Below are 26682 nucleotides of genomic sequence, written 5' to 3'. Positions count from 1 at the left end.
GTCTGACCTCCTGCACAATGCAGGCCACACAATCTCACTCATCCACTCCTGTAGCAAACCATTAGCCTATGTCTGAGTTATTGAAGTCCTCGAATCATGGTTTGAAGACTTCATGATGCAGAGAATCCTCCAGCAAGTGACCCATGCCCCATGCTGCAGAGGAAGGCAAAAAACCTCCAGGGCCTCTGCCAATCTGCCCTGGAGGAAAATTCCTTCCTGACCCCAAATATGGCAATCAGCTAAACCCTGAGCATGTGGGCAAGACTCACCAACCAGCACCCAGGAAAGAATTCTCTGTAGTAACTCAGATCCCATCCCATCTAACATCCCATCACAGACCACTGGACATACTTACCTGCTGATAATCAAATATCAATTGCCAAATGAATTGCCAAAATTAGTATCAGAGGGGTAGCCGTGTTAGTCTGGATCTGTAAAAGCAGCAAAGAGTCCTGTGGCACCTTATAAGACTAACATGTTTTGGAGCATGAGCTTTTGTGGGTGAATACCCACTTCGTCAGATGCATGCCAAACCCCTGCTGTCGGTGTGAGTAGTGCCTTTCTAGCATTTTCAATGTGGACAGGCCCTCAAGCAGATCTTCCAGAAAAGCACCCAGTCTGGATCTGCAGGTATGGAGTGTTGGGAAATTCACCACTTCCCTTCACAGTGTGCTCCAAAGGTTATTCACTGACAGTATTAAACATTTGACCCTTATTTCTAGGTGGAATTTGTCTGGCTTCAGATTCCAACCACTGAGCCTTCCTCTGCCTTCCTCCACTAGATCACAGAGTACATTAGTTCCCAATGTTTTTCTCCCAGTGAAATTATCTCTTTGATGGTCTTTTTGATAACATAAATAGATGAAGATCTTTATGTCTCTCATTGTCCAACATTTTCTCCAGCCCCCAAACACTTCTCTGGCTCTTTTCTGCACTCTCTCCATTTTTTCAACATTCTTTTTGAAATGTGGACCCCAGGACTGGACACAGTCAGTTTCACCACTGCCATATGCAGAGGTAAAATCCTTCCCTTGCTCCAACTCACCACTCCCCTGTTTATGCAGCCGAGGATTGAATCAGCCCTTCTGGCCGCAGCATCACACTGGGAGCTCGTGATGAGTTGGTTGTCCACAGTGAGCCCTAAATCCTTTTCAGGGTCCCTGCCTTCATAATACAGTGCCTTAGTTTGTGGGACGGACCTGCTTTCCCTGTTCCGAGAGGATCACTTCGCATGTCACTGTATTAAAGCATGGTGTTTGCATAAGCCCAGCTCATAAAACACTCTAGATTAATCGGTGTGCCTGCCTTGACCTCCTCATTGTAACCACTCTGCCAACTTTTGAGTCATCCACAAATTTTATCTTCAGTGATTCTATATTTGCTTCCAGATCCTTGATGAAAATATTTAAAAGCATCGGACTGAGAACTGATCTATGCAGAACACCACTAGATGCATCTAGATTTGCTGACAATGGCCCGTTGACCAGTGCTTTCTGAGATCTGTCTGTTAGCCGCTTTTTAGTCAATTTTATATATGCTCTACTGATATTGGTTAGTGTTTTTAATCAGGATGTTTTCCTCTACTAACTCAAATACCTGAGAAATCAAAGTCTATTGCATATCATAGAATCAAAAAACTGGAAGGGACCTCGAGAGGTCATCAAGTCCAATCCCCTCCACTCATGGCAGGACCAACCACCATCTATAATATCCCTGACAGGTATTTGTCTCACCTGCTTGTTAAAATCTCCAATGATGGAAATTCCACCACCTCCCTAGGCAATTTATTCCCATGCCTAACCACCCTGACAGTTAGGAAGTTTTTCCTAATGTCCAACCTAAACCTCCCTTGCTGCAATTTAAGTCCATTGCTTATATATGGTTTCCTTGACCAACGAAATGTTTACTCTTATTAAAGGATGACATTGGATTTATTTGACAAGACTTTTTTTCTGCAAATCCTGACTGACTGACATTAATTATATTTCTAGAGGATTGTTTGAACTAATCCTATATCAGCTTTTCCATTGTTTCATAGCCTTTATTTTTTTTAATAATTTACCTTCAACACAGAACTGTCCTGTATTTGTGGTTTGTGGGGGGAGGGTTAGCTCTCCTGCTGCCTGTTTCTGTACTTCTGTTTCCAAGTGAGATCTGTGATTGATTGGCTAGCTTGTAGCTCTGGTCTTCATAACTCCGAGGTTTGACTGTAGACGTTGTTTAACACCCTCCTTGATTGTTCATGGACTGGAAGGTATTTCATCACCTCATGTGATATGAGTACTTCACACTGCTTCTTTGCAAACGCAGAACAAATCTGTCTCTTGAAGATATCTATCTTTTCTGCAACATTAACAAGTTTGCTTTCTTCCTTTATGAGTTGGCTTGCAATTTTTCTAGGATTTCTTTGGTTCTTAATAGACTCAATAACCTACTTTTTGGGATTCATAGTCCTTCCAAGCATGCATTTTTTCCTAACATCTTTAACACGATCACTTACCAGTTTTCATAACTTCCAGTTTGTATTTTTGGCTATTTTTCCTTTCCCTCATTTGTTCATTATTGGTTGATTTTCCTCCTGATAGCTGAATTCACTTTGTCACAATAACTTCCAATCTTTATTCTGAATATTCTAATTTTTTCCTTCCAATCACTTTTGCTGATAATTTGCCTCAGTTTTGAAGAATTAGCATTTTGACGCATTAAGTCTCGATAGTTATTACTGGTTAGGAACTGTTCTCTGTTTGTGCATTTGAATGGAATCAGTTCCATTCTCTAATTTGTTCTCCTCTTTCATACTTACCTTCTTTGTCTCTTCTCTGTACTCAACAGCCCCAGATTTTCAATCAGTACACGTATTGAAACCTCCCCTATTCTCATAGCCTATCCCAGAAACCCCTTTCTATCTGCTATATTCTTCATAGAGACTGGGTGATCAAAACAGAGCGCATGTCCAGAGCAAGTTATTCTCCAAAACATTCATTAGGCGTCCCGATATTGCCTTTGTTTTCGCCATGCAGCAGGTGTTTCCATAGTCCTGCTATCAGTGATTCGCAGCTCTTTTCCCTGAGGTGTATTCTAGTTGGGATGTTTTCTCTGGCACATGTCTTGGCAAAGCTTTGTAGCTGTTTTTCCCCACTCTCAGATTCTGAGCAGCCAGGTGAATGGGGAATGCCCTACAGCATGGACTCTCTAGCCTGGGTTTCAGTTCATTAAGGAATGAAGATGGATAACAAGTATCACACTCGTGTTTCCTACTGGTTCCTATGAAGGTCCCCACTCCCCACCCCGCGATATGTATAAATGATTGATGCAGGGAGCACCATAAAATGTGGAATTGGCATTAGTAGGGTCAGTTGTTAATAATACATTTATCTGAATAATGAAAATGTTTTTTTCAACATGTGAAGAGCAACTAATCTGTTTCAACCATAAGAACTGCCTTTCATAGTGCACATAGTGTCTCATGTTAACATTGTCTCTCCATCCAGGCATTCGTATTTCAACCATCATCCTAGACTCTGAGCATATATTGGACATCAGGGGTACGTACGGTATATGCAGGAGATACCATTCTTCCTCAGAGTTGGACACCTTCTCACTTACTCAGCGTCAGATTCCGACACATCTGACTTCATCAATCCCTCCACCTTCATCCTGCTGGGAATTCCTGGCCTAGAGAGAGCCCATGTCTGGATCTCCATCCCTTTCTGCACCATGTATGCCATAGCCATCTTGGGGAACTTGATCATCTGTTCATTGTGAAGATGGAACCAAACCTCCATGGGCCCATGTACTATTTCCTCTGTATGCTGGCCATCAGCGACCTGGTCCTGTCCACATCAATTCTACCCAAAATGCTGGCAATCTTTGGTTCAATTCCAGGGAGATCAATTTCAGTGCCTGCCTCACCCAGATGTACTTCATTCGCTGCTTCTTAGTGATGGAGTCTGGGATCCTCGTGGCCATGGCTTTTGATCGCTACGTAGCCATCTGTGATCCTCTGAGACATTCTACCACCATGACAAATCCCATGGTGGCCAAGATCGGTCTGGCCATGGTGCTGCGCGGTGGCACACTTATACTTCCTCATCCTTTCCCGGCGAGGTGTTGGCCATATTGCAGAACCAACATCATCCCCCCCTCGTACTGTGAGCACATGGCTGTTGTGAAACTAGCCTGTGCCGACATCCGTGTCAGTAGTTACTACAGCCTCTCTGTGGCATTCTTGGTGACTGGTCTGGATTTGTTTTTTATCACTAAAAGCAGCAAAGAATCCTGTGGCACCTTATAGACTAACAGACGTTTTGGAGCATGAGCTTTCGTGGGTGAATACCCACGTCCTCCAACCTGCCACATGGGGCCACAACAGTGGTACCCCTAATCCACCCAGCAATATCATCAATCTATCCAACTACACACTCAGCCCAGAAGAAAAGTCTGTCCTATCTCGGGGACTCTCTTTCTGCCCTGCCACCCCCACCAACATGATACAGTTCTGTGGCGATCTGGAAGCCTACTTTCGCCGTCTCCGACTCAAAGAATACTTCCAGGACAACACTGAACAGTGCACTGATACACGGGTGCCCTCCCACCAAAAGCACAAGAAAAAGAACTCCACATGGACTCCTCCTGAGGGTCGAAATGACAGCCTGGACCTATACATGGAATGCTTCCGCCGGCGTGCACAGGCAGAAATCGTGGAACAACAACATCGCTTGCCTCACAACCTAAGTCGTGCAGAACGCAATGCCATCCACAGCCTCAGAAACCACCCTGACATTATCATCAAAGAGGCTGATAAAGGAGGTGCCGTTGTCGTCATGAACAGGTCTGACTATCAAAAGGAGGCAGCCAGACAACACTCCAATACCAAATTCTACAGGCCACTTCCCTCAGATCCCACTGAGGAATACACTAAGAAACTACAGCATCTACTCAGGACACTCCCTACACTAACACCAGAAGAAATCAACATACCCCTAGAGCCCCGACCAGGGTTATTCTATCTACTACCCAAGATCCACAAACCCGGAAATCCTGGACGCCCCATCATCTCGGGCATTGGCACTCTCACTGAAGGACTGTCTGGATATATGGACTCTCTACTCAGACCCTATGCCACCAGCACTCCCAGCTATCTCCGCGACACCACTGATTTCCTGAGGAAACTACAATGCATTGGTGACCTCCCAGAAAACACCATCCTAGCCACCATGGATGTAGAGGCTCTCTACACAAACATCCCACACACAGATGGAATACAAGCTGTCAGGAACACTATCCCTGATGATGCCACAGCACAACTGGCTGCTGAGCTCTGTGCCTTTATACTTACACACAACTATTTCAAATTTGATGACAATATATATCTCCAGATCAGTGGCACTGCTATGGGCACCCGCATGGCCCCACAATATGCCAATATCTTTATGGCCGACCTGGAACAATGCTTCCTCAGCTCTCGTCCACTCACACTGCTTCTCTATCTACGCTACGCTGATGACATCTTCATCATCTGGACCCATGGGAAGGAGACTCTGGAAAAATTCCACCATGATTTCAACAGCTTCCACCCCACCACCAACCTCAGCCTGGACCAATCTACACGGGAGGTCCACTTTCTTGACACCACGGTGCAAATAAGTGATGGCCACATTAACACCACCCTATATCGAAAACCCACCGACCGCTATGCCTACCTTCATGCCTCCAGCTTCCATCCCGGGCACATCACACGATCCATTGTTTACAGCCAAGCACTGAGGTACAACCGCATCTGCTCTAACCCCTCAGACAGAGACCAACACCTACAAAATCTCCACCAAGCATTCTCAAAACTACAATACCCGCATGAGGAAATAAGGAAACAGATCAACAGAGCCAGACGTGTACCCAGAAGCCTCCTACTGCAAGACAAACCCAAGAGAGAAACCAACAGGACTCCACTGGCCATCACATACAGCCCCCAGCTAAAACCCCTCCAACGCATCATCAAGGATCTACAACCCATCCTGGACAATGATCCCACACTTTCACAGGCCTTGGGTGGCAGGCCAATCCTTTCCCACAGGCAACCTGCCAACCTGAAACATATTCTCACCAGTAACTGCACACCACACCATAATAACTCTAGCTCAGGAACCAATCCATGCAACAAACCTCGATGCCAACTCTGCCCACATATCTACACCAGCGACACCATCACAGGACCTAACCAGATCAGCCACACCATCACTGGTTCATTCACCTGCACATCCACCAATGTAATATACGCCATCATATGCCAGCAATGCCTCTCTGCTATGTACATCGGCCAAACTGGACAGTCTCTACGGAAAAGGATAAATGGACACAAATCAGACATTAGGAATGGCAATATACAAAAACCTGTAGGAGAGCACTTCAACCTCCCTGGCCACACTATAGCAGACCTTAAGGTGGCCATCCTGCAGCAAAAAAACTTCAGGACCAGACTTCAAAGAGAAACTGCTGAGCTTCAGTTCATCTGCAAATTTGACACCATCAGCTCAGGATTGAACAAAGACTGTGAATGGCTTGCCAATTACAGAACCAGTTTCTCCTCTCTTGGTTTTCACACCTCAACTGCTAGAACAGGGCCTCATCCTCCCTGATTGAACTGACCTCGTTATCTCTAGCTTGCTTGCTAGCACACATATATATACCTGCCCCTGGATATTTCCATTACATGCATCTGAGGAAGTGGGTATTCACCCACGAAAGCTCATGCTCCAAAATGTCTGTTAGTCTATAAGGTGCCGCAGGATTCTTTGCTGCTTTTACAGATCCAGACTAACACGGCTACCCTCTGATACTTTTTTATCACTGTGTCCTATACCCAGATCCTCAGGGCCATCTTCAGTCTCCCCACAAAGGATGCCCGAGTCAAGACTTTTGTGACCTGTGACTTTTGTGACCTGTGACATCTTTGTCATCTTAGCATCTTACATCCCAGCTTTCTTCTCCTTCCTCAGGCAACAGTTTGGCCACAACGTTGCCCTGCATTTCCACATTCTCATTGCCAACTTGTACCTTGTGGTGCCCCTCATGGTACACCCCATCACCTACAGGGTAAGGACCAAAGAAATCCAGGACAGGCTGCTCCAGCTATTGACTCACAAAGGGACCAAAACAATACAGAAGTGAGGATTTCACAACTACATCTGTACAGACATAAGGGTTCTCCAGCTGTGTCTACTGATAAGTGAGTTCTTACCAGACAGAAAACTACCAAACTAAATTTCTTTTTTACATCTTCTAGACTCTTCCCTTTTGCTGGAGGTGATAGATCAGAACACCTTCCTAACAGCCCCAGATAGTCTTATTTCAATGTGATTAGTTTGGAATGTGAGGATGTGACCGCACACTTCCCGACTTATGGCTGCCTCTTAAGCCAAAGGCATTGGCCTAAGAAGAGGGCCTCAGACTGTCACAGTGAGAGAAGGCCCTTACACAGATTCTTTCTTTTATTCACCCTAGATCATTTCCATAGGCAACCTACATTCTTAAAGTATAGGCCTTTACAGACAGGCTGGAATATCTATATCCTAACACATCGGCATGCAGTATTCAAGATGTGGGCATACAATGGATTTATATAGAGGCAATATGATATTTTCCCTCACATTATCTATCCCTTTACTAATGATTCCCAACATTCTGTTTGTCTGTTTACCATGGCTGGTGCACTGTCTCTTTCAACCCTAATCTTCTATGACTCTACAATTCAGTTAGTGGTTCTGCAATTTCACATCTGAATTCCTTCAGAACTCTTGGGTGAAACCATCTGGTCCTGGTGAATTTTAATAAATTAAACAGTAATAACATTCCTGACTAACCTAATTGCCTTCTATGAGGAAATAACTGGGTCTGTGGATGAGGGGAAAGCAGTGGATGTGTTATCCCTTGACTTTAGCAAAGCTTTTGATATGGTCTCCCACAGTATTCTTGCTGGCAAGTTGAAGAAGTATGGGCTGGATGAATGCACTATAAGGTGGATAGAAAGCTGGATAGATCAGCCGGTTTCAAACAGAGTGCCCCAGGGCTTGGTCTTGGGGCTGGTTTTGTTCAATATCTTCTTAAATGATCTGGAGGATGGCGTGGACTGCACCCTCAGCAAGTTTGCAGAGGACACTAAACCGGGAGGAGTGGTAGATATGCTGGAGGCTAGGGATAGGATACAGATGGACCTAGACAAATTAGAGGATTGGAACAAAAGAAACCTGATGAGGTTCAACAAGGACAAATGCAGAGTCCTGCACTTAGGATGGAAGAATCTCATTAACTGTTACAGACCAGGGACCGAATGGCTAGGCAGTAGTTCTGCAGAAAAGGACCTAGGGGTTACAGAGGACAAGAAACTGGATATGAGTCAGCAGTGTGCCCTTGCTGCCAAGAAGGCTAACGGCATTTTGGGCTGTATAAGTAGGGGCATTGCCAGCAGATGGAGGGACGTGATCATTCTATTTGACATTGGTGAGGCCTCATCTGGAGTACTATGTCCAGTTTTGGCCCCACACTACAAGAAGGATGTGGAGAAATTGGAAAGGGTCCAGTGGAGGGCAACAAAAATGATTAAGGGGCTGGAGCACATGACTCGGAGGAAACTGGGATTGTTTAGTCTGCAGAAGGGAAGAATGAGGGGGGATTTGATAGCTGCTTTCAACTACTTGAAAGGGAGTTCCAAAGAGGATGGATCTAGACTGTTATCAGTGGTGGCAGATGACAGAATAAGGAGTAATGGTCTCACGTTGCAGTGGGGGAGGTTTAGGTTGGATATTAAGAAAAAAATTTTCACTAGGAGGGTGGTGAAGCACTGGAATGGGTTCCCTAGAGAGGTGGTGGAACCTCCTTCCTTAGAGGTTTTTAAGGTCAGGCTTGACAAAGCCCTGGCTGGGATGATTTAGTTGAGTGCTCGCCCTGCTTTGAGCAGAGGGTTGGACTAGATGACCTCCTGAGGTCCCTTCCAACCCTGATATTCTATGATTCTATGAAAATTTCCCCTAAAGACATCTCAATCTGAGACAGTTCCTCAGATCTGTCACCTGAAAAGAATGGCGCACGTTTGTGAATCTCCCTCAAATCCTCAGTCATTAAGACTGATGCAAAAAATTCATTTAATTTCTCCTCAATGGCCATATTGTCCTTGAGTACTCCTTTAGCATCTAGTTTGTTCAGTGGCCCCACCGGTTGTTTAGCAGGCTTCCTGCTTCTGATATACTTAAACATTTATGCTTTTACTTTTTGAGTCTGTTTGAAGAAGAAGGAGCAGGTTGATCCACAAGCGGATTTGAGTACGGGCTTCATTATTGCTATACTTGTTCCACTCAATGCAATTGTCGAGTAAGCCCTGGATTACTTACAGCAAACTCTTTCTATCTAAGTTAGTAGGTAAACACTTACATCCATTACAACACCCCCAAAACCCTTATTAAGAAATAGAAGCACCCTTATCATTAGTATACCCACCCCATGTATTGTTCACAGCATTACCCATGTTATACAGCATTTTTACCTGGAAAATACATTTCTTTGCAATAATCTGTTGCTACTAATTTCACTAATCAGTGGTTCTCAGGCAAGAGAGGAAGGGGCCATGAGCCAGGGCTCTCTCGTGTAGCTTGTGTGGAAGCAGGGAAAGAAAGAGAGGGCTTAAGTACAGCCATTTAAGTGTCAGAGACAGAGCAACTGTTCTGTCAAGTCTTAACCTAATATCGCGAGATCTGAAGAAGCAGGGCTCACATCAGAAGCGAATGGAAAACAACAGAATAGTCAGTGTGACCCAGCCTTGGGATAACGATGTTTTGAGAAGAGAAAGTGAGAAAATACTGGAATAGATAGTAAATAGTCTATATAAAAAGCAGATGTTTTTAATTAATCCACGTCACAACGAGGTATAAAAGCTTGTGTAATTTAGCTTGTACTTTGGAGAAACTGAGGCAGAGATGCTGTCTGCCAGCAGTGTCCTTCCCTGTCAATTGCTTGAATAAAGCTGTCTCTGATTTTGTTGCTTCCAACCTGAGAGTGGAGTTTTGTTTCTTCCACAGTATTTGGTGCCGTGACTCAGATGAACATATTCTGTTATCTTCACATCATATTACTTTGGCTCATTGGCCCATTCTGAATCCTGCTTTGCTGTTACCAGGGCCCCTTAATGGAGACTGTCATGATTGTGTGTCTGTTACTTCTCTTCTTACCTGCCAAGGGAAAATCTTACTGATGTGCCTTTACAGAATCCTGTTCTTATTTATTTTGTAGATGGTTCTTGTTTGTGAAACTTGAAGGGAAAATTGGTTGCTGGTTATGCTGTCTGTTCTTTATATTCTGTTATTGAAAATGCTTTCCTTCCCTCTGTCTTTTCAGCTCAGCTTGCTGAGCTCATGGCTTTGACATGGGCATGTATTCAGGCACAGGATCAAACTGTTACTATTTACACTGATTCTCACTATGCTTAGAGGTTTCCTTATTTCCTCTGGTTCCCCCATTAAGAATAGTCAGTATGTATCTGCTCTTTTGGATGCTCTTTTGTTGCCAAAAGCTGTTGCTATTGTAAAATGCATGGCTCATCCAACCCCTCATGATGAAGTTACTCGTGGGAATGCTTTGTCTGATTCAGCAGCCAAGGATGCAGCCCTTTCTGGCCCTCAGGCTGCTTTTATTTTTGCCTTAGTTGAGCAGCCTCTGCTGGCTTCCGTCGATGACCTTGCTAAGATCCAGAAGATGGTGCCAGAGACTGAGAAACGTTCTTGGAGCGTTGCTGGGTGCACCTTGTACCCTGATCACCTTTGGAGCTTCTGGGACGGCTGCACGAATGCGCCGAGGGTGTTTCTGCCCTATCTTGCTCGTATGCACCACGGGGTGGTGCATGTGAGCAAAGTGGGGATGTTTGCTGCAGTTGGAGGCGATTGGTATGCCTCAGGTTTTCCTACTGTGGCCCAGAACTACTGCCAATAATGTTCAATCTGCCAGCAACACAATGTTAGTAAAGCTGTTAAAACCAGACAAGCAGCCCATCCCCCTCCGTGGGGACCATTTGTAAATATTCAGATTGATTTTATTCAAATGTCTAAATGTTGTAATTATGAATATGTATTAGTATTAGTTGATGTTTTTTTCAAGCTGGGTTGAGGCCTTCCCTTGCAGGAGGGCAGATGCCAAGTCGGTTGTGAAAATTTTGCTCAAAGACATCGTACCAAGATTTAGTATACCTGTGTGTATCGACAGTGACCGTGGCACTCATTTTACTGGACAGATTGTAAAAGAATTATGTGCAGCCTTGCAGATACAAGACAACCTCCACTGCCCTCACCATCCAAAATCTGCTGGGACAGTGGAACGTCACAATGGGATTCTGAAAAACAAACTGGCTAAAATTTGTGCAGAGACAAACCTCAAATGGCCAAATGCTTTGCCATTAGCATTGATAAGCATGAGGGTCACTCCCAACTGAAAGACTGGACTCAGCTCACATGAGATTTTGACAGGGCACCCGATGTGATTTCCAGTAGCACCCCCACTGGCCCTTGCTCAGATGGACATTCATTTGATGGAAGTTATGATGCATTACTCAAGGACCCTGAAAAGCTCTGCCACTCCTAGGACCCAGGAGATTGGGTCTACATAAAGATCCACCAGCCAAAGGCTGCTTTGGCTCCACACTGGAAAGACCCTTATTAAGTCCTGCTGACTCCCAACACTGCTGTGAAGTGCCAAGGACTGACTCTTGGACCCATGCTTCTCACTGCAAAAAGACACACAATGGTCTCTGACCTCAGGATTTTGCATCTGAGCTTTAGGTCCCACAAACTCTTGGATGCACAATCTCAGCTGACTGCATCACAGCCCTGTTCCCAACCCTCAGCTGATTTTATACAGTTTCCTGGCTTCCCTCCCGGCTCCAGACTGGCCTGCTAGCCTTAGTGCCATGTCCTCACTGAAGGTTCCTTGCCAGGCTGCAGCAGATCCCGTCCCAGCCCAGGAGCAGAGGGAGCCCAGGCTGGGAAGAAGGAAGGTGGAGATGAATTTGTAAGTGCATGGGGTTGGAGAGGAGGGGAGGGAGTAACAGGGGTGTAGCTTTGGGGGAAGAGGTTGAGAATGGAGCGGGGCCTTGGGGGAATAGGTGAGATGAGGGAAAGGGCCTTGTGGAAAGAGGTGGGTCAGGGGGCAGGGCCTTGGGGAATAGACAGCACAGGGCATGAGGCCTCAGATATCCAGTTAACAGCAGTTAGAAAGGTGTCATCCTATGGGAGAATGGTTGTACACAAAAAGATTCCTCAGTTTGTCACACAGACAGACCACAGCAAGGCCAGGAAAGGATTTAATGTCACTTTGACTGTCCAGTAAGTGATTGCGGGAAGGGGGCCCAGCACCATGTCACCAGCCAGCTCTGCACAGAGCCCAGTCTGAGAGCCAGAGTACCAGGAGAAAACTTTAGGCCGCTTTATGAGTAAAGAGCCGAAGTAGCCTGTCCTGGATCTGTTTGGTCCCCAGCCCGTAGATGATGGGTTTAGCATGGGGGACAGCAAGAGGTACACATTGACAATGAGAACATGGAAATGCAGGGGCACATTTTGGGCAAATCTGTTCATGAGGGAGATGATGAGACCTGGGATGTAAAAGGTTAAAATGACAAAGAGGTGGGAGCCGCAGGTTTCAAAATCTTGAGCCGGGCGTCACTTGTGGGGAGGCTGAAGATGGCCCTGAGGATCTGGGAATAGGACAGGGCAATAAAAATCCAATCCAGATCCATCACACACACTAGCACAAAGAGGCCGTAGTAACTACTAACACGGGTGTCGGCTCAGGCCAGGTTCACCACAGCTATGTGTGCACAGTATGGCCTCCAGCCATAGGAATGTCAATACCTAAGGGCAGATTTTGTGCAGCGTGTGGGAAAAAAGCTATGATCGGGACATGCTGCAGTACACAGCAAAGGTGAAGGAACTGAGGCACATTTACCAAAAGGCAAGGGAGGCAAACAGTATCTCCGATGCTGTGCCACAACCTGCCATTTTTATAAGAAGTTGGATGCTATCCTCACCAGTGACCCCATTTCAACTGCCAACAGCCCCGTGGGTACTTCGGTGGGGATTCTCCTGTCAGAGTATGTAATCTACCTCTCTGATAATCTCTAGGTCGATAAACAATTCTTCAGTAGACCTCATGCTGTATATACCAGTGTCAGGTTGATATAGCTATATCCCTCAGGGGTGTGATATTTTTTGCTAGTGCAAAAAAGACCAAATACAATTTTTCATTTGCGTTAGCAGAGGCAGAGCATGCCAGTCACGGGAGGGGATAGTAGCACTACTTGGCGCTGGTTAGACCTCAGCTGGAGTATTGTGTCCAGTTTGAGTCTCCAGTATATAGGAAGGATGTAAGGAAACTGGTAAGGATCGAGATGATCCAGTCTTTTATATCATCGAGTCAAAGAATGACAGAGTTGGAAGGGGGCTGCAAGGATCAACTATTCTAGCCCCCTGCCAAGATGCAGGATTTGTTGTGTCAAAACCACCCCAGATAGATGGCTGTCCAGCCTACTGATAAAAACCTCCAATGAATGACTTTCTACAACCTGCCTGGGCGTCTGTTCCATTGTTCTCCTTTTCTTACTACTACTATGCTGTACTTTGAACCAATTGCCTCTTGATCTATGTGGTAATGTTCCTCCATTTTTTAATGGCATAGTTAAGTCTGTCTGACATCTTCAATTACAAGATTTCATTTTCAGTTGTGTATAAGTTTGCCAAACATTAAACTGAAATTTCCCACATTGGGTGTCTACTTAACGGCTGAATTTAATTTTGAAACTTTCAGGCATAACAGTTCAGCCAACTTCTAGAATGAAGTTAGGGGAGAAGATGTCTCGCCCATATTGAAAAATTGTCATATTTATGCTAGTGAAGAGCCCTAGCACCTCCATGTTTTTCAGCATATAAAATTTGGTAACACCCACCTCCCACCCTGCCCATAACAGTCAAAGCCCTAAATTGCAAGAAGAGGATGTGGCGGTGTCTGTACATATTCCACATGACTTGTACCAGCACACCTCTTAGAATTTGTAAATTTCACGCTATATGTTTCAGGGGTAATCTGAAATTATTTCTAAATCATTTCTTGGAATTTAGAATAATCTAAAAGATTCACAATTGTCATTTAATTTAATATAGCCAGAGCTTTACCAGTTAAGTTTTCAACTAAAGTGGGCATCTTCTGGTTATCAGGAATCATATGAATCATATACAGCCTCTCAAAGATAGTGAAATATTCAGCAATGTCACCTGCCTCCTTGTATGCAGGACACAGCTATTCCTAATTGTGGACTTTTGGACAGGTTCCTGCATTTCTCCTTTATAACCTGTGACCACATCTCCAGGAAAAGTCTTTTTTTTTTTTCTAGCTATGTTTTAAAGTGTTGAGTTGTGGGGAGAGTGAGACCAAGTGGTGGTAACACTTTTCTCTTTTACAGCTTCTGCCATGTGGAGGGAACTTCATTGTCCCAAACAGAGATACCAGTATAGTTAGTGGGAAAGAAGAGGCATAAGATGGAGTCCAGTGTCACATGAGCTGATCACATATCCTTGCATACTTCAATGAGTTATAACAGGGGCCATTACCCATGTTTTGGATACAGAGAGGGACAAACTTCTACAATGGCCCATTATCTTAACTGATGAGCCATGAATTTTAATATCCATTCATAATGTGCTGGATGTTAACTACTTTGTGGGAGTCACCACAGGAGGGAATGCATCTGAAATACAGGTAGATAGTCAGTATTTGTTACTTCAGAGGCAAAAATGATACAGACACACAAACAGGATAATCACATTCAGCAAACCACAGCTTTTCCATAGATACCTCACAAGAAATAGTTTGTACAAGATTTGTTGTAACTATATAACAGTGAAAGTGGGGTGCCAGGATTTTCCTTTGGGGGTACAGAGTGTCAGAGCAATATAGCTCTAGAACTAGAGCTTTCTGAATCTAATTTTCTATTTTTATATAAGATTTACTTCCATGTCCTGAAAGAGACTGCAATCTACTCTGTACTGTAGGAGAAAAGCCTGCCAAGATACAGAGCAAAGGAAAATAGCTTCAGGGTCTTGGCGCTTAGTGTGCAGCTCCCCGCTCCCAGAGGGAGGCGCTAGAATGGAAGCTGTACCCCATGTGTGGGCCTAGAATCCCAGAGCTAGAGGCAGGGCCTGAACGCTGCGCTGACTCAAAAGCACTTGGGTCCAGTATGTGGGACCCAAACACACTCTTCTGGCGGGCATCGAGCCACAGGAGCTTGAGCGGGGCTGTGACAGCAAACCTGGAGCTGCTCCATGGACACTAGAGCACTGCGAGTGGAAAGGGAGTAGGGATGGGTGATCCCAAACCTTTCTGAAGTGATTCACAATTTGTTCTCCCTAAAGTGATTCAGCTCCCCCAGACACTCCAATTGGTTCAGCATACCCTTGCTAGAGCTCCCCCTTGAGTGCACTCTGCTTTCAGTTATTCTCCAGCAGGGCACAGGATTGTTAAAGCAAACAGACCCAGGCTTTGCAAACGGGGTTTCTAAAATCTTTCCTTTACTGTAGACAGCACAAGAGATACCGAATACACACAGTACAATATCTGCACTCCATTCCCTGCCTCAGTGGACATTAGATCATAAGAATGGTCATACTGGGCCACATCATAGATCCATCTAGCCCAGTATCCTGTCTTCCGACAGTGACCAATGGCAAGTACTCCAGAGAGAATCCATACCCTGTCGACCATTCCTAGCTTATGGCAAACAGAAGCCAGGGACAACATCCCTGCCCATCCTCGTTAAAAGCCACTGATGGGCCTATCCTATATGATTTTATCTTGTTCTCTTTTTCCCCCTCTTATAGTCGTGACCTTCCCAACATCCTCTGGCAAGTTCCACAAGTTGAGTGTGCATTGTGTAGAAATGCTCCCTTTTATTCGTTTTAAATCTACTGCCCATCCATTTCGTTTGGTGACCCCTAGTTCTTGTGTTATGGGAAGGCATAAATTTCACTTCTGTATAGACTTTCTTCACACCAGGCATGATTTTATGATATTTTCCAACTTATTATCTATCCCCTTCTTAATGATTCCCAACATTCTGTTCCCTTATTTGATTGTTGCTGCCAATTGTGTGGATGTTTTCAGAGAACTATCCACAATGACTCCAAGAACGTTTTCCTGAGTGGTAAAAATTCATTTAGACCCCATAATTTTCTATGCATGTCTGGAAAGATGTTTTCCAATGTGCATTACTTTGTCCACACCACCCTGGAGTGAACTCTGGGATTTGGTAAGAGGCCTCTGGGGTGTCCAGGGGTCACCTCCTGTAACTCATGGATTCTCCTCCAGCTGGAGTCTGTCTCGCTGCTGCAGCCACAGCCCTGCAACCAAAGAGTCCCTTATGCCTCCTGTGTGCCTCTCTCCCACCCCAGCTTCTTCTGGCTCATCCAGTCTCTGTGTTTTAAAAAGGGCTGGATCAACCTCTCCTCTCTCTGTTCCCTTTCCTGGGGAGGTTCCATTCCTTCCACGCCCGCCCCTCTGCAGAGAACCTGGAGAAAACTCTCTTTTATGTAGAATGCAGTCACTCCCTTGCTCAGTATCGGTGAGATCTGATTACGTGCTGAGAGTCATAAATGACCATCCTATTTATAGACAGATGCCTCGGTCCCAGCCTCCTGCCCCTGGGCACAAGGCACCTGAGTGGAGAGTACTGGAAAAGCCCAAAGACATAAGGATAACAATGGTTCAAAGCATCATACGAGACTTAATGGTGTTTCCACCCATCATGGGTTTACCTGGACAGTCTGGTGTTTGGCTGCTGTGTCGGGGTGCCCACGTAACCCAGACACAGGCACCCAGCATCCCAGGGCCCTTGCCACTGGTGATGAGTTTGCTTCATTATCATTGGCCAAACTCTCTCTCTTTTCTCTGAATCCCTGTTGACCTCTCACCCCAAGATGGCTGCATTTTAGAGGCACAGTGGATTTTTCAGGATGAAATTTGTTCGTAGATGAACAACACAAAGCCAAATTTGGAGGCCATGGCCCAAAGTTTTCACTGGACCCAGTAAGGCAAAACTCTCCTTGGAGTAAGAACTGAGTAAAGACCTCAGGAACCAACTGTGTGTGAATGAGCAGAGACGGTCAACTCCTCGTCTTGCATTTCAGGGATCTGGCTGATAATGCATGGACAATTACCTGATTTTTATCTGCTGGAAAGCATGGAGCTAGAAGGGCTCCTCACTAGAATAATTATAAGAATTTTTCAACATTGGCAAGACATCTTCTCTCCTAGCTTCATTTGAGAAGTCAGCTGAAATGTTATGCATGAAACATTCAAAAAGGGCATTAAGAACTCCTAAGGATGAAGATTCCACCACCTCCCTTGATAACCCAATCCAGTGCTTCACCACCCTCCTAGTGAAATAGTGTTTTCTAATATCCAGCCTAGACCTCTCCTACTGCAACTTAACACCATTGCTGAAAGCTAAGGAAATAAGCCACACAATGGTCTCTACCCTCAGGGCTTTGCAGCTGAGCTTTTGGGGCCCACAATCTGTGGGATGCACAATCTCAGCTGACTGCCTCGCATCTCTGCTCCCAACTCTCAGCTGATTTTACATGATTTAATGGATTCCCTCTCCGCTTCAGATTGGCCTGTCCGCCCCAAGCGCTGCGTCCTCACTGCACTCACTGCAGGTTGCTTGCCAGGCTGCACCAGATCCTGTCCCAAGCCCACAGCAGAGGGAGCCCAGTTTGGCGGTAGGTAGGGTTGGAAGGTGAAGATGATCCAGCAAGTGGGTGGGGTTGGGGAGAAGGGGAGTGAGCAACAGGGTGGGGTTTGGGGGAAAAGGTAGACCTGAGGCAGGGCATTGGAGGAAGAGGGGAAGAAGGGAGTGGGGTCTTGTGGGATACAGAACAGCGGAAGCAGCCTCATGGAAAAAGGTGTGGCAGGAGGCAGGACCTTGGCAAATCGACAGGGCAGGGCATGGGGCCTCAGAGGTCCAGTTAACAATTAGAAAGGTGGCCATCCTATGAATAGTACGCAGACCGATTCCTCAGTTTGTCACATTGACACAGCACAGTAAGGCCATGAAAGAACTTAATGTCACTTTGACTGTCCAGTCAGTAGTTCATGGAAGGGAGCCCAGCACCATGTCATCCGCCAGCTCTGCATGGAGCTCAATCTCAGAATCAGAGCACATGAAGAAAACGTTAGACCCTTTTATGAGTAAAGAGCTGGAGCAGCCAGCCCTGGATTTGTTTGGTCCTCACCCCATAGATGATAGAGTTTAGCATGGGGGGCATCAAGAGGTACACATTGGCAATGAGAATGTGGAAATGCAGGGGCACATTCTAGGCAAATCTGTACAGGAGGGAGATGAAAAGACTTGGGATGTAAAAGGCTTGGGATGTAAAAGGATAAAAAAGTGAGAGCCGCAGGTTTCAAAAATCTTGATCCGGGCATCCTTTGTGGGGAGGCTGAAGATGGCCCTGAGGATCTGGGTATAGGATACAGCAATAAAAATCCTATCCAGACCCATCACAAAGAATATCATGAAAAGGCCGTAGTAACTACTGACATGGGTGTCGGCAAAGGCAATCTTCACCATGGCTATGTGTGCACAGTATGGCTGGGGGTTGATGTTGGTTCTCCAATATGGCCACTGTCTTACCAAGAAAGGATAGGGCAGTACAACCATTCCACTGTGAAGCACCACAGCCAGTCCAATCTTGGCCACCGCAGGATTTGTCAGGATGGTGGAATGTCTCAGGGGAATCACAGATTGACACGTATTGATCCAAAGCCAAAGCCACAAAGATCCCAGACTCCATCACTGTGAAGCAGTGAATGAAGTACAACTGGATGAGGCAGGCACTGAAATTGATCTCCCTGGAATTGAACCAGAAGATGCTCAGCATTTTGGGCAGGGTGGACATACACAGGACCAGGTCACTGGTGGCCAGCATGCAGATGAAATAGTACATGGGGCCGTGGAGGCTCGGCTCTGTTATCACGATGAACAGGATGGTGAAGTTTCCCAAGATATCTAGGGTGTATGTGGTGCAGAAGGGGATGGAGATCCAAACGTGGGCTGCCTCCAGGCCAGGAATGCCCAGCAGGATGAAGTTGGAGGGGTTGGTGAAGTCGGTTGTGTTGGAATCTGACATGGAGTAGGGGAAAAGGTGTCTCCTGCTTGTACCATACTTTTTCCTCACCGCCTGTATATGCGCAGGCTGATGGTCGCAGTGCAATTACTTGGATGGAGAGACAGTGTTAATATGAGATGCTACATGCACTACTGGAGGCTGTTCTCATGGGTGATGCAGATTGGTCGCTCAAATGAGTTTACTAATCTCAATTCCATATTTTATGGTATTCCCTGTCTGAATAATTCCCACACATTGTGGTGTAGGAAACTTTAGAGGGCACCAGCAGCAACACAAGTGTGGACACTGATTATCCATCGTTATTCCTTAGGCCTTGTCTACACTGCCAAGTTTTTTCACCAAAAAAGCATCTTTTGACGAAGAAACAGTGGAGGTGTACACACACCAAAGCCACTTTCAATGAGGGAACTGCTCAGTTTCAGTGACGTCATAAAATCACCTTAACAAGAGATTTAAGGCCTTTTACGCAAAAGTTTGCTCATCAAAGTGCTACTGTAGACACTTGCACTTGTTTTTATCACTAAAATTGGCCTCCAGTAGGCGTCCCACATTGCCCATCCTGACTGCTCTGGTGAATAGTTTCAACTCCTCTCCCCTGCACCGAGGTGAACACCTTTTGACAGCCCCCCTTTAAAGGTCCAGGAAGTTAGAAATTCCCCTTCCTGTTTGCTTGGTGGGGAATGCTCTCATCACACCTTCCCAGGTGGCTGTGGTGGCTCAATGCTTGGGACACTACTGAGCTTCTGGATCCTGCTCAGTATTTGGGGAGGAGGCTGTGCAGTCTCAGCTGTGCTCCAGCTATAGGAATGTCAATACCTAAGGACAGATTTTGTGCAGCTTCTGGGAAAGTGCTACGATCAGGACACACTGCAGTACACAGCAAAAGTGGAGGAGCTGAGGCACATGTACCAGAAGGCCAGGGAGGAAAGAGTATCTCCGGTGCTTTGCCCCAGACCTGTCATTTTTATAAGGAGTTGGATGCTACCCTCAAGGGTTACCTGATTTCCTCCACTAACAGCCCCTTGGGTATTTTGGTAGGGGTACTCCTGTCAGCATAGTTAATCCACCTCTCCGCGAGGAGGTAGCTAGTTCGATAAACAATTCTTCTGTAGACCTCATGCTGTGTATACCAGGGTTAAGTTGATATAGTTACATCCCTCAGGGGCATGATTTCTTTTTGCTATTGCAAAAAAGAGCAAATACAATTTTCATTTGCATTAGCAGAGGCAGAGCATGCCAGTCACGGGAGGGGATAGTAGCACTACTTAGTGCTGGTTAGACCTTAGCTGGAGTATTGTGCCCAGTTTGGGTCTCCAATTATAGGAAGGATGTAGAGAAACTGGAATGGATCCAGATGCGAGTGACAAAGATGAGCCACAGGATGGAACACAAGCCATACGAGCAAAAGCTGAAGGAACTGCTTATGTTTAGTTTGCAAAAGGGAGGATTGAGGGGGGACATGACAAAAGTCTTGAGATACTTGAAAGGCTGCCATAAAAAAGGTGAAGGAAAGTTGTTCTTTCTTGCCACATAGGGCAGGAGAAGATGCAAGGGGTCAATTGACAGCACAGCAGTTTTAGATTTAATCTCAGACAAACTTCCCAACTGCAAGAACAGGAGAACAATGGAACAGACACCCAGGTAGGTTGTGGAAAGTCCTTCACTGGAGGTTTTCAACAGGAGGCTGGACAGTCATCTGTCTAGTGTGGTTAAGACACAACAAATCCTGCGTCTTGGCAAGGGGTTAGACTAGCTGATCCTTGCAGCACATTCTAACTCAGTCACTCTTTGATTCAATCATATAAAATCCTAGTGTAGACCAGGTCTTACTCAAACACAACTTATGGAGCTCAATACTGGGGTAACTGGGTGAAATTTAATGGAGCTACAGAGGTGGGGCCTTGGCGGAAATGGTGGGACCGGGGAGGAGCACTATGGAAAGAGGTGAGGTGGGGTCAGGGCCATGGGTGTATAAGCAGGGCAGGACATGGGGCCTCAGGGGTCCAGTTACCAGCAATTAGAAAGGTGGGAACCCTATGAATTAATAAGTTGTACACAGCCTGATTCCTCAGTTAGTCATGGTGACACAGCACAATAAGGCCAGGAAAGGATGAAATGTCACTTTGACTGTCCAGTCAGTGATTCAGGAAAGAGGATCCAGCACCATATAACCAGCCAGCTCTGCACATAGTTCAATCTCGGAGTCAGAGCCCGAGGAGAAACCATTAGGCCCCTGTATGAGTAAAGAGCTGGAGCAGCCTGCCCCAGATCTGTTTGGTCCTCACCCCGTAGATGATGGGGTTTAGCATGGGAGGCATCATGAGGTACATATTGGCAATGAGAACATGGAAATACAGGGGCACATTCTGGCCAAACCGGTTCATGAAGGAGATGAAGAGACCTGGGATATAACAGGTTAAGGTGGCAAACAGATGGGAGCTGCAGGTCCGAAAAGTCTTGATCCGGGCATTCTTTGTGGGGAGGCTGTAGATGGCCCTGAGGATCTGGGTATAGGACATGGCAATGAAATTCAAATCCAGACCTGTCACAGAAAATAACACAAAGATCTCATAGTAATTACTAATGCGGGTGTCGTCACAAGCCAGCTTCACCACAGCTATGTGCGCGCAGTACGGCTGGGGGATGATGTTGGTTCTGCAATATGGCAATTGCCTTGCCAGGAAAGGATAGGGAAGTGTAAGCATGCCACCACGTAGCACCATAGTCATGCCAATCTTGGCCACAACGGGGTTTGTCAGGATGGTGGAATATCTGAGGGGGTGGCAGATGGCCACATAGCGATCTAGAGCCATGGCCACCAAGATCCCAAACTCTATCACCGAGAAGCAGTGAATGAAGTACATCTGGGTGAGGCAGGCACTGAAACTGATCTCTTTGGAATTGAACCAGAAGATGCTCAGCATTTTGGGCAGCATGGATGTAGACAGGCCCAGATCGGTGATGGCCAGCATGCAGAGGAAATAGTACATGGGCCTATGGAGGCTTGTATCCCTCTTCACAACGAACAGGATGGTGAAGTTCCCCAAGATGGCTATGACATACATGGTGCAGAAGGGAATGGAGATCCAGACATAAGCAGCCTCCAGGCCAGGAATGCCCTGCAGGATGAATGTGGAGGGGTTGGTGAAGTCAGTTGTATTAGAATCTGACATGGAGTAGGGGAGAAGGTGTCCAACTCTGAGGTAGAACAGCATCTCCTGCATGTACCATACGTCCCCCGACCTCCTCTATTTTCCTATGCTCTAGGGTGATTGTCGCAGTACAAATGCCTGGATGGAGAGAAAATGTTAATGTGAGACACTACATGCACACACAACTGTAGGCTGTTCTTATGGGTGAAGCAGATTGGTCACTCTTCACACACTGAAAAATGACATTTTCATTATTCAGGGAAATGAATTATGAACACATTATCCTACTAGTGCCAATTCCATGTATTACAGTGCTCAATGTGTCAGTAACTCCTACCCATTGTTGTCTGGGAAACTTTAATAGGCACCAGCAGGAAACACAAGTGTGGATTCTGGTTATTCATTGTTCCTTAGGCCTTGTCTACAGTGCCAAGTTTTTCACCAAAAAAGAGCTTTTGGAGAAGAAATAGTGGTGGTGTACAGACTCCAAAGCCACTTTTGATGATGGAACTTCTCAGTTTCAGTGAAGTAATAACACCATCTTATCGAGAGTTGTAAGGCTTTTTAGACAAAAGTTTTGTTACTGAAGTGCCAGTGTAGACACTTGCGCTTGATTTTACCTCTGTAATTGGCCTCCTGCAGGAGTCTGACAATACCCATCCTGGCGACTCTGGTAAGCAGTTTCAACTCCTCTATCCTGCATCGAGATAAACACCTCCCACTCCTCCCCCTTTAAAGGCCCAGGTATTTAGAAATCCCCCTTCCCATTTCCAAGGCATGGAGAGCTCACATCACCTCTTCCTAGGTGGCTTGGCAGCTCCGCACAGCAGATGCTTTCCCGCTTGGGCCACTGCAGAGCTGTGGGATTTGCTCAGTATATGGGAAGAGGAGGCTGTACAGTCCCATCTGCTCTCCAGCTGTAGGAATTTCGATGCCTATATGCAGATTTCATGTAGTTTGTGGGAAAAGAGCTATGATCAAGACACACTGCATTTCAGAGGAAAGGTGAAGGAGCAGAGGGAAATGTACCAGAAGGCAAGGGAGACAAATGATCAATCCAGTGCTGTCCCCCAGACCTCCCATTTCTGACGGAGTTGGACGCCATTCTTGGGAGCAACGTCACCTCCACAGCCAAGAGCCCCATGGATATCGGCAGGGCTGAAGCCGATTCAAATTGGACTTAAACCAGAGGAGAAAGCCATCGATGAAGAACTGGAGGCAATAGAAGATGTGGAGCCCGTGCAGGGGTCGCTCAGTGCTGTGTCGAGTGCGGAGCTGTTCCCCACTCTGGAGGCATCCAGCCAGCCTTGGCAGTCACAATCCATTGAGCCAGAAGCAGGAGAGGAGACCCCTGGTAAGTGGTTTTGCTTTATGAAGTGTGGAGTTGGGTTGAAGGCAGAGAGATGTACAAGGCTGGCTGGGTTTCTGTGTGTTGAGCATTTCGCAATACAGCTAGGCAGCACAGTGGAACAGCGTGCTGATGCACACAGAGATTTCACAGGATTCCACAGTCCTCTGCCAGAGGGTCCTCGGCAGAGCTGCTTTGATCCTTCTCCCATTGAAGGACACTTTCCCACCCCATTCTGCAATTACTTGGACAAGGATCAACGCAGCACACAGACGAGGAGCATAGGGACTGGGGCAGAAGCCGCAAGCATGGAGTAGCTGCACCCTTGCTTCTTTGCTTACCCTCAGGAGAGAGATATCTGCCACAGTGACCCCTACATGTGGAAATGGGTGGGAAACTTTAGAATGTTGTCCCCTTAGAGGCAGCAAAGAGTCCTGTGGCACCTTATAGACTAACAGACTTTCGTGAATACCCACGAAATGATACATCCGAGGAAGTGGGTATTCACCCACGAAAGCTCATGCTCCAAAACGTCTGTTAGTCTATAAGGTGCCACAGGATTCTTTGCTGCTTTTACAGATCCAGACTAACACGGCTACCCCTCTGATACTTGTCCCTTTAGAAGTGTCCTGCAACCCCTTTCACATTGCTTTTCCACCACGCACAATGTCCTCCAGCCCTGGGAACACTCACCATCCTTGCAATATTATTGGCTTGTCAAGGGACAATCAGAAAGTGAGTGGTGCATTACCAGTGGTGCATTTTAATGTAGCGTTTCAATGCTTTACATGTACTTAAAAAGAATACTTCTATTTATTGTAACTTGTGCTTCACCAGATATGTTCTTGAAGGGAGGTGCTGCAGTTCTGTGATGCAGAGAAGACAAAACAGAGTTCTGTGGAGGGAAAACAACAAGCAGGAAAGAATGAGGCATACACTAAGGATGAAACACTGAGGCTGATAAAAGTTTTGGAGCAGAAAACCAACATGCTGCAGTCCCTCAAAAACTTCCAAACTGAGGAGATGTATGTCTCTTTTCCTCTTCAGAACATTCGGAGCTCTTTCTCATGCCCTCCCATGCCCCTAGACTTTACCCGCACATCCATGTCCGATTTCTGGGATTTCACACTTCCCCCTACGCTCCATCCCCGCAGACAGCTTTTACAACAACAGCTGGACTTACACTCAGCTCTAGAGGTCAGTCCTCCCCTGGTACATGTCCCCTCGCCCCCCTCCGCAGGAATGTATATGTGTCTCTCTGTGTGTGAATATACATTGAATCCTGGGCCAGAACAATCACAACTTCATCCTACCAACCCAAACTTCTTTATGCATTGCAATCCCAAGCATAGCAACAAACATTACTGCTTCTCATCTTCCAAATGCTGCCTCAAAGCCTCCCGAATTGCCCCCCAGCATTCCCTTCTAATAGCCTTGGTATCTGGCTGCTCAAAACCAGCAGCCAAGCATTCTGCCTCAATAGTCCACTCTACTTCACAAATATTATGGAATGTGCAACATGTGGCTATGACCATAGGAACATTATCCACATTGAGATCTAACCTGCCATAAAGGCATCACTAATGTGCTCTTAATCTGCCAAATACACATTCCATGGTCATTCTGTCCCTACTCAGACTATTGTTGAAATGATCCTTACTGCTGTCCAGGGTTCCCATGTATGGCTTCATGATCCATGACATTAACAGGTACCTCAGGCTCCTAGGATCACTATGGGTATTTTGACATACCCTACAGGGATCTTCTGATCTGGAAAGAAAGCGGCCACTTCCAACTTTCTAGAAATGCTGGAGTTCCTGAAGATTTGTGCATCATGCACTTTTCTGGACCACCCTGCATTGATATCACTGAAATGATTGTGGTGATCCATGAGCATCCACAACACCATGGAGAAGTACCCCTTCCAATTCATGTACTCCATTGAAAGGTGATGTGGTGCCAAAATTGGAATGTGCATGCCATCTTTCTCCCCTCTGCAGTTAGGGAAACCCAATTCTGCAAAGCCATCCACAATTTTCATGCATGTTATCAAAAGTCACAGGACTTCATAGTAGGATGTGATTAATGGCCATGCAAGCTTGCCTTAACAGCCCCAATGGTTGACTTCCTGACACCAAATTGATTTACGACTGAATTGTAGCAGCCTGGAGTTGCCAGGTTCCATACTGCAATCGTTACACACTTCTCCACCCAGAGATCAACTCTCATTTGGCTTTCCTTGCAACATAAGGCTGGATTCAGCTCAGTACACAGTTCCAGGAAGGTGGCTTTCTACATCCTAAAGTTCTGAAGCCACTGCTCATCATCCCAGACCTGCATAACAATGTGATCCCACCACTGAGTGCTAGTTTCCCCAGCCGAAAATCAACATTTCACCACATTCAGCTCTTCTGTGAATTCCAAAAACTATCTAACGCTGCTGCTATCCATGTCAGACAGCACATCAGGCAACTGTGACTCCTGTTGATTTCACTAACATTTGTGATGTGCTACAGACTGCTAGAAGAGCACCGGAGAGCAGAGCAGGATCCAGTCCTGCAGACAGAGATGGCGAGCTGAGCAAAAAACAAGAGACATTAAAAATGCAGCAAAATAGAGATGGAAAAACATGGAATGCTGGGACAGAAAGCAATGCATTGTGGGATATTAAGCCTGGAGCCATGATGCACTGCAATTTGCTCTGCCTTCCCACAACACCTATCAGTACAAGGTGGAGAACTGAACTGTGGGATAGCTATTGTGATGTTTTGACACAAACTGGGTCCGTATACATCATTGTTGCAACCAAGGTCCTGTAGTGGCACCACATGTTGTATAAAGGGGGTCAAATAAGGTTTCTAAGACAAGATTGTGATCTGCTGATTATGATAATGCTGTCTGTATGTGTGGATCATTTTTGCATTTAAAGTTATAAGTATTGGCTCTATACTATATTTCAAATTTGTGCTAT

General features: G+C 45.9%; 1 protein-coding gene and 1 pseudogene across 1 annotated transcript; one reads left to right on the top strand and one right to left on the bottom strand.

Annotated features, from left to right (window-relative positions):
* The first annotated feature begins 3558 nt into the window (after window positions 1–3558).
* The window catches only part of LOC115647985, a 41718-nt pseudogene continuing 18594 nt past the window's right edge, over window positions 3559–26682 (top strand).
* LOC115645495 (olfactory receptor 52R1-like) lies at window positions 21147–22384 on the bottom strand. Its single transcript, XM_030550207.1, has one exon. The coding sequence runs from the start codon at window positions 22382–22384 to the stop codon at window positions 21437–21439; it is 948 nt and encodes a 315-aa protein (XP_030406067.1). The 3' UTR covers window positions 21147–21436.

This window comes from Gopherus evgoodei, chromosome 1 (assembly GCF_007399415.2).
Source record: "Gopherus evgoodei ecotype Sinaloan lineage chromosome 1, rGopEvg1_v1.p, whole genome shotgun sequence".
Classification (NCBI taxonomy): Eukaryota; Metazoa; Chordata; order Testudines; family Testudinidae; genus Gopherus; species Gopherus evgoodei.
The sequence above is the reverse complement of the archived record's forward strand: the minus strand, read 5'-3'. Positions and strand labels throughout refer to the sequence as shown.

Coding starts and splice junctions, on each gene's coding strand:
- LOC115645495 (XM_030550207.1), bottom strand. CDS start 22,384: ATGTCAGATTCTAATACAACTGACTTCACCAACCCCTCCACATTCATC.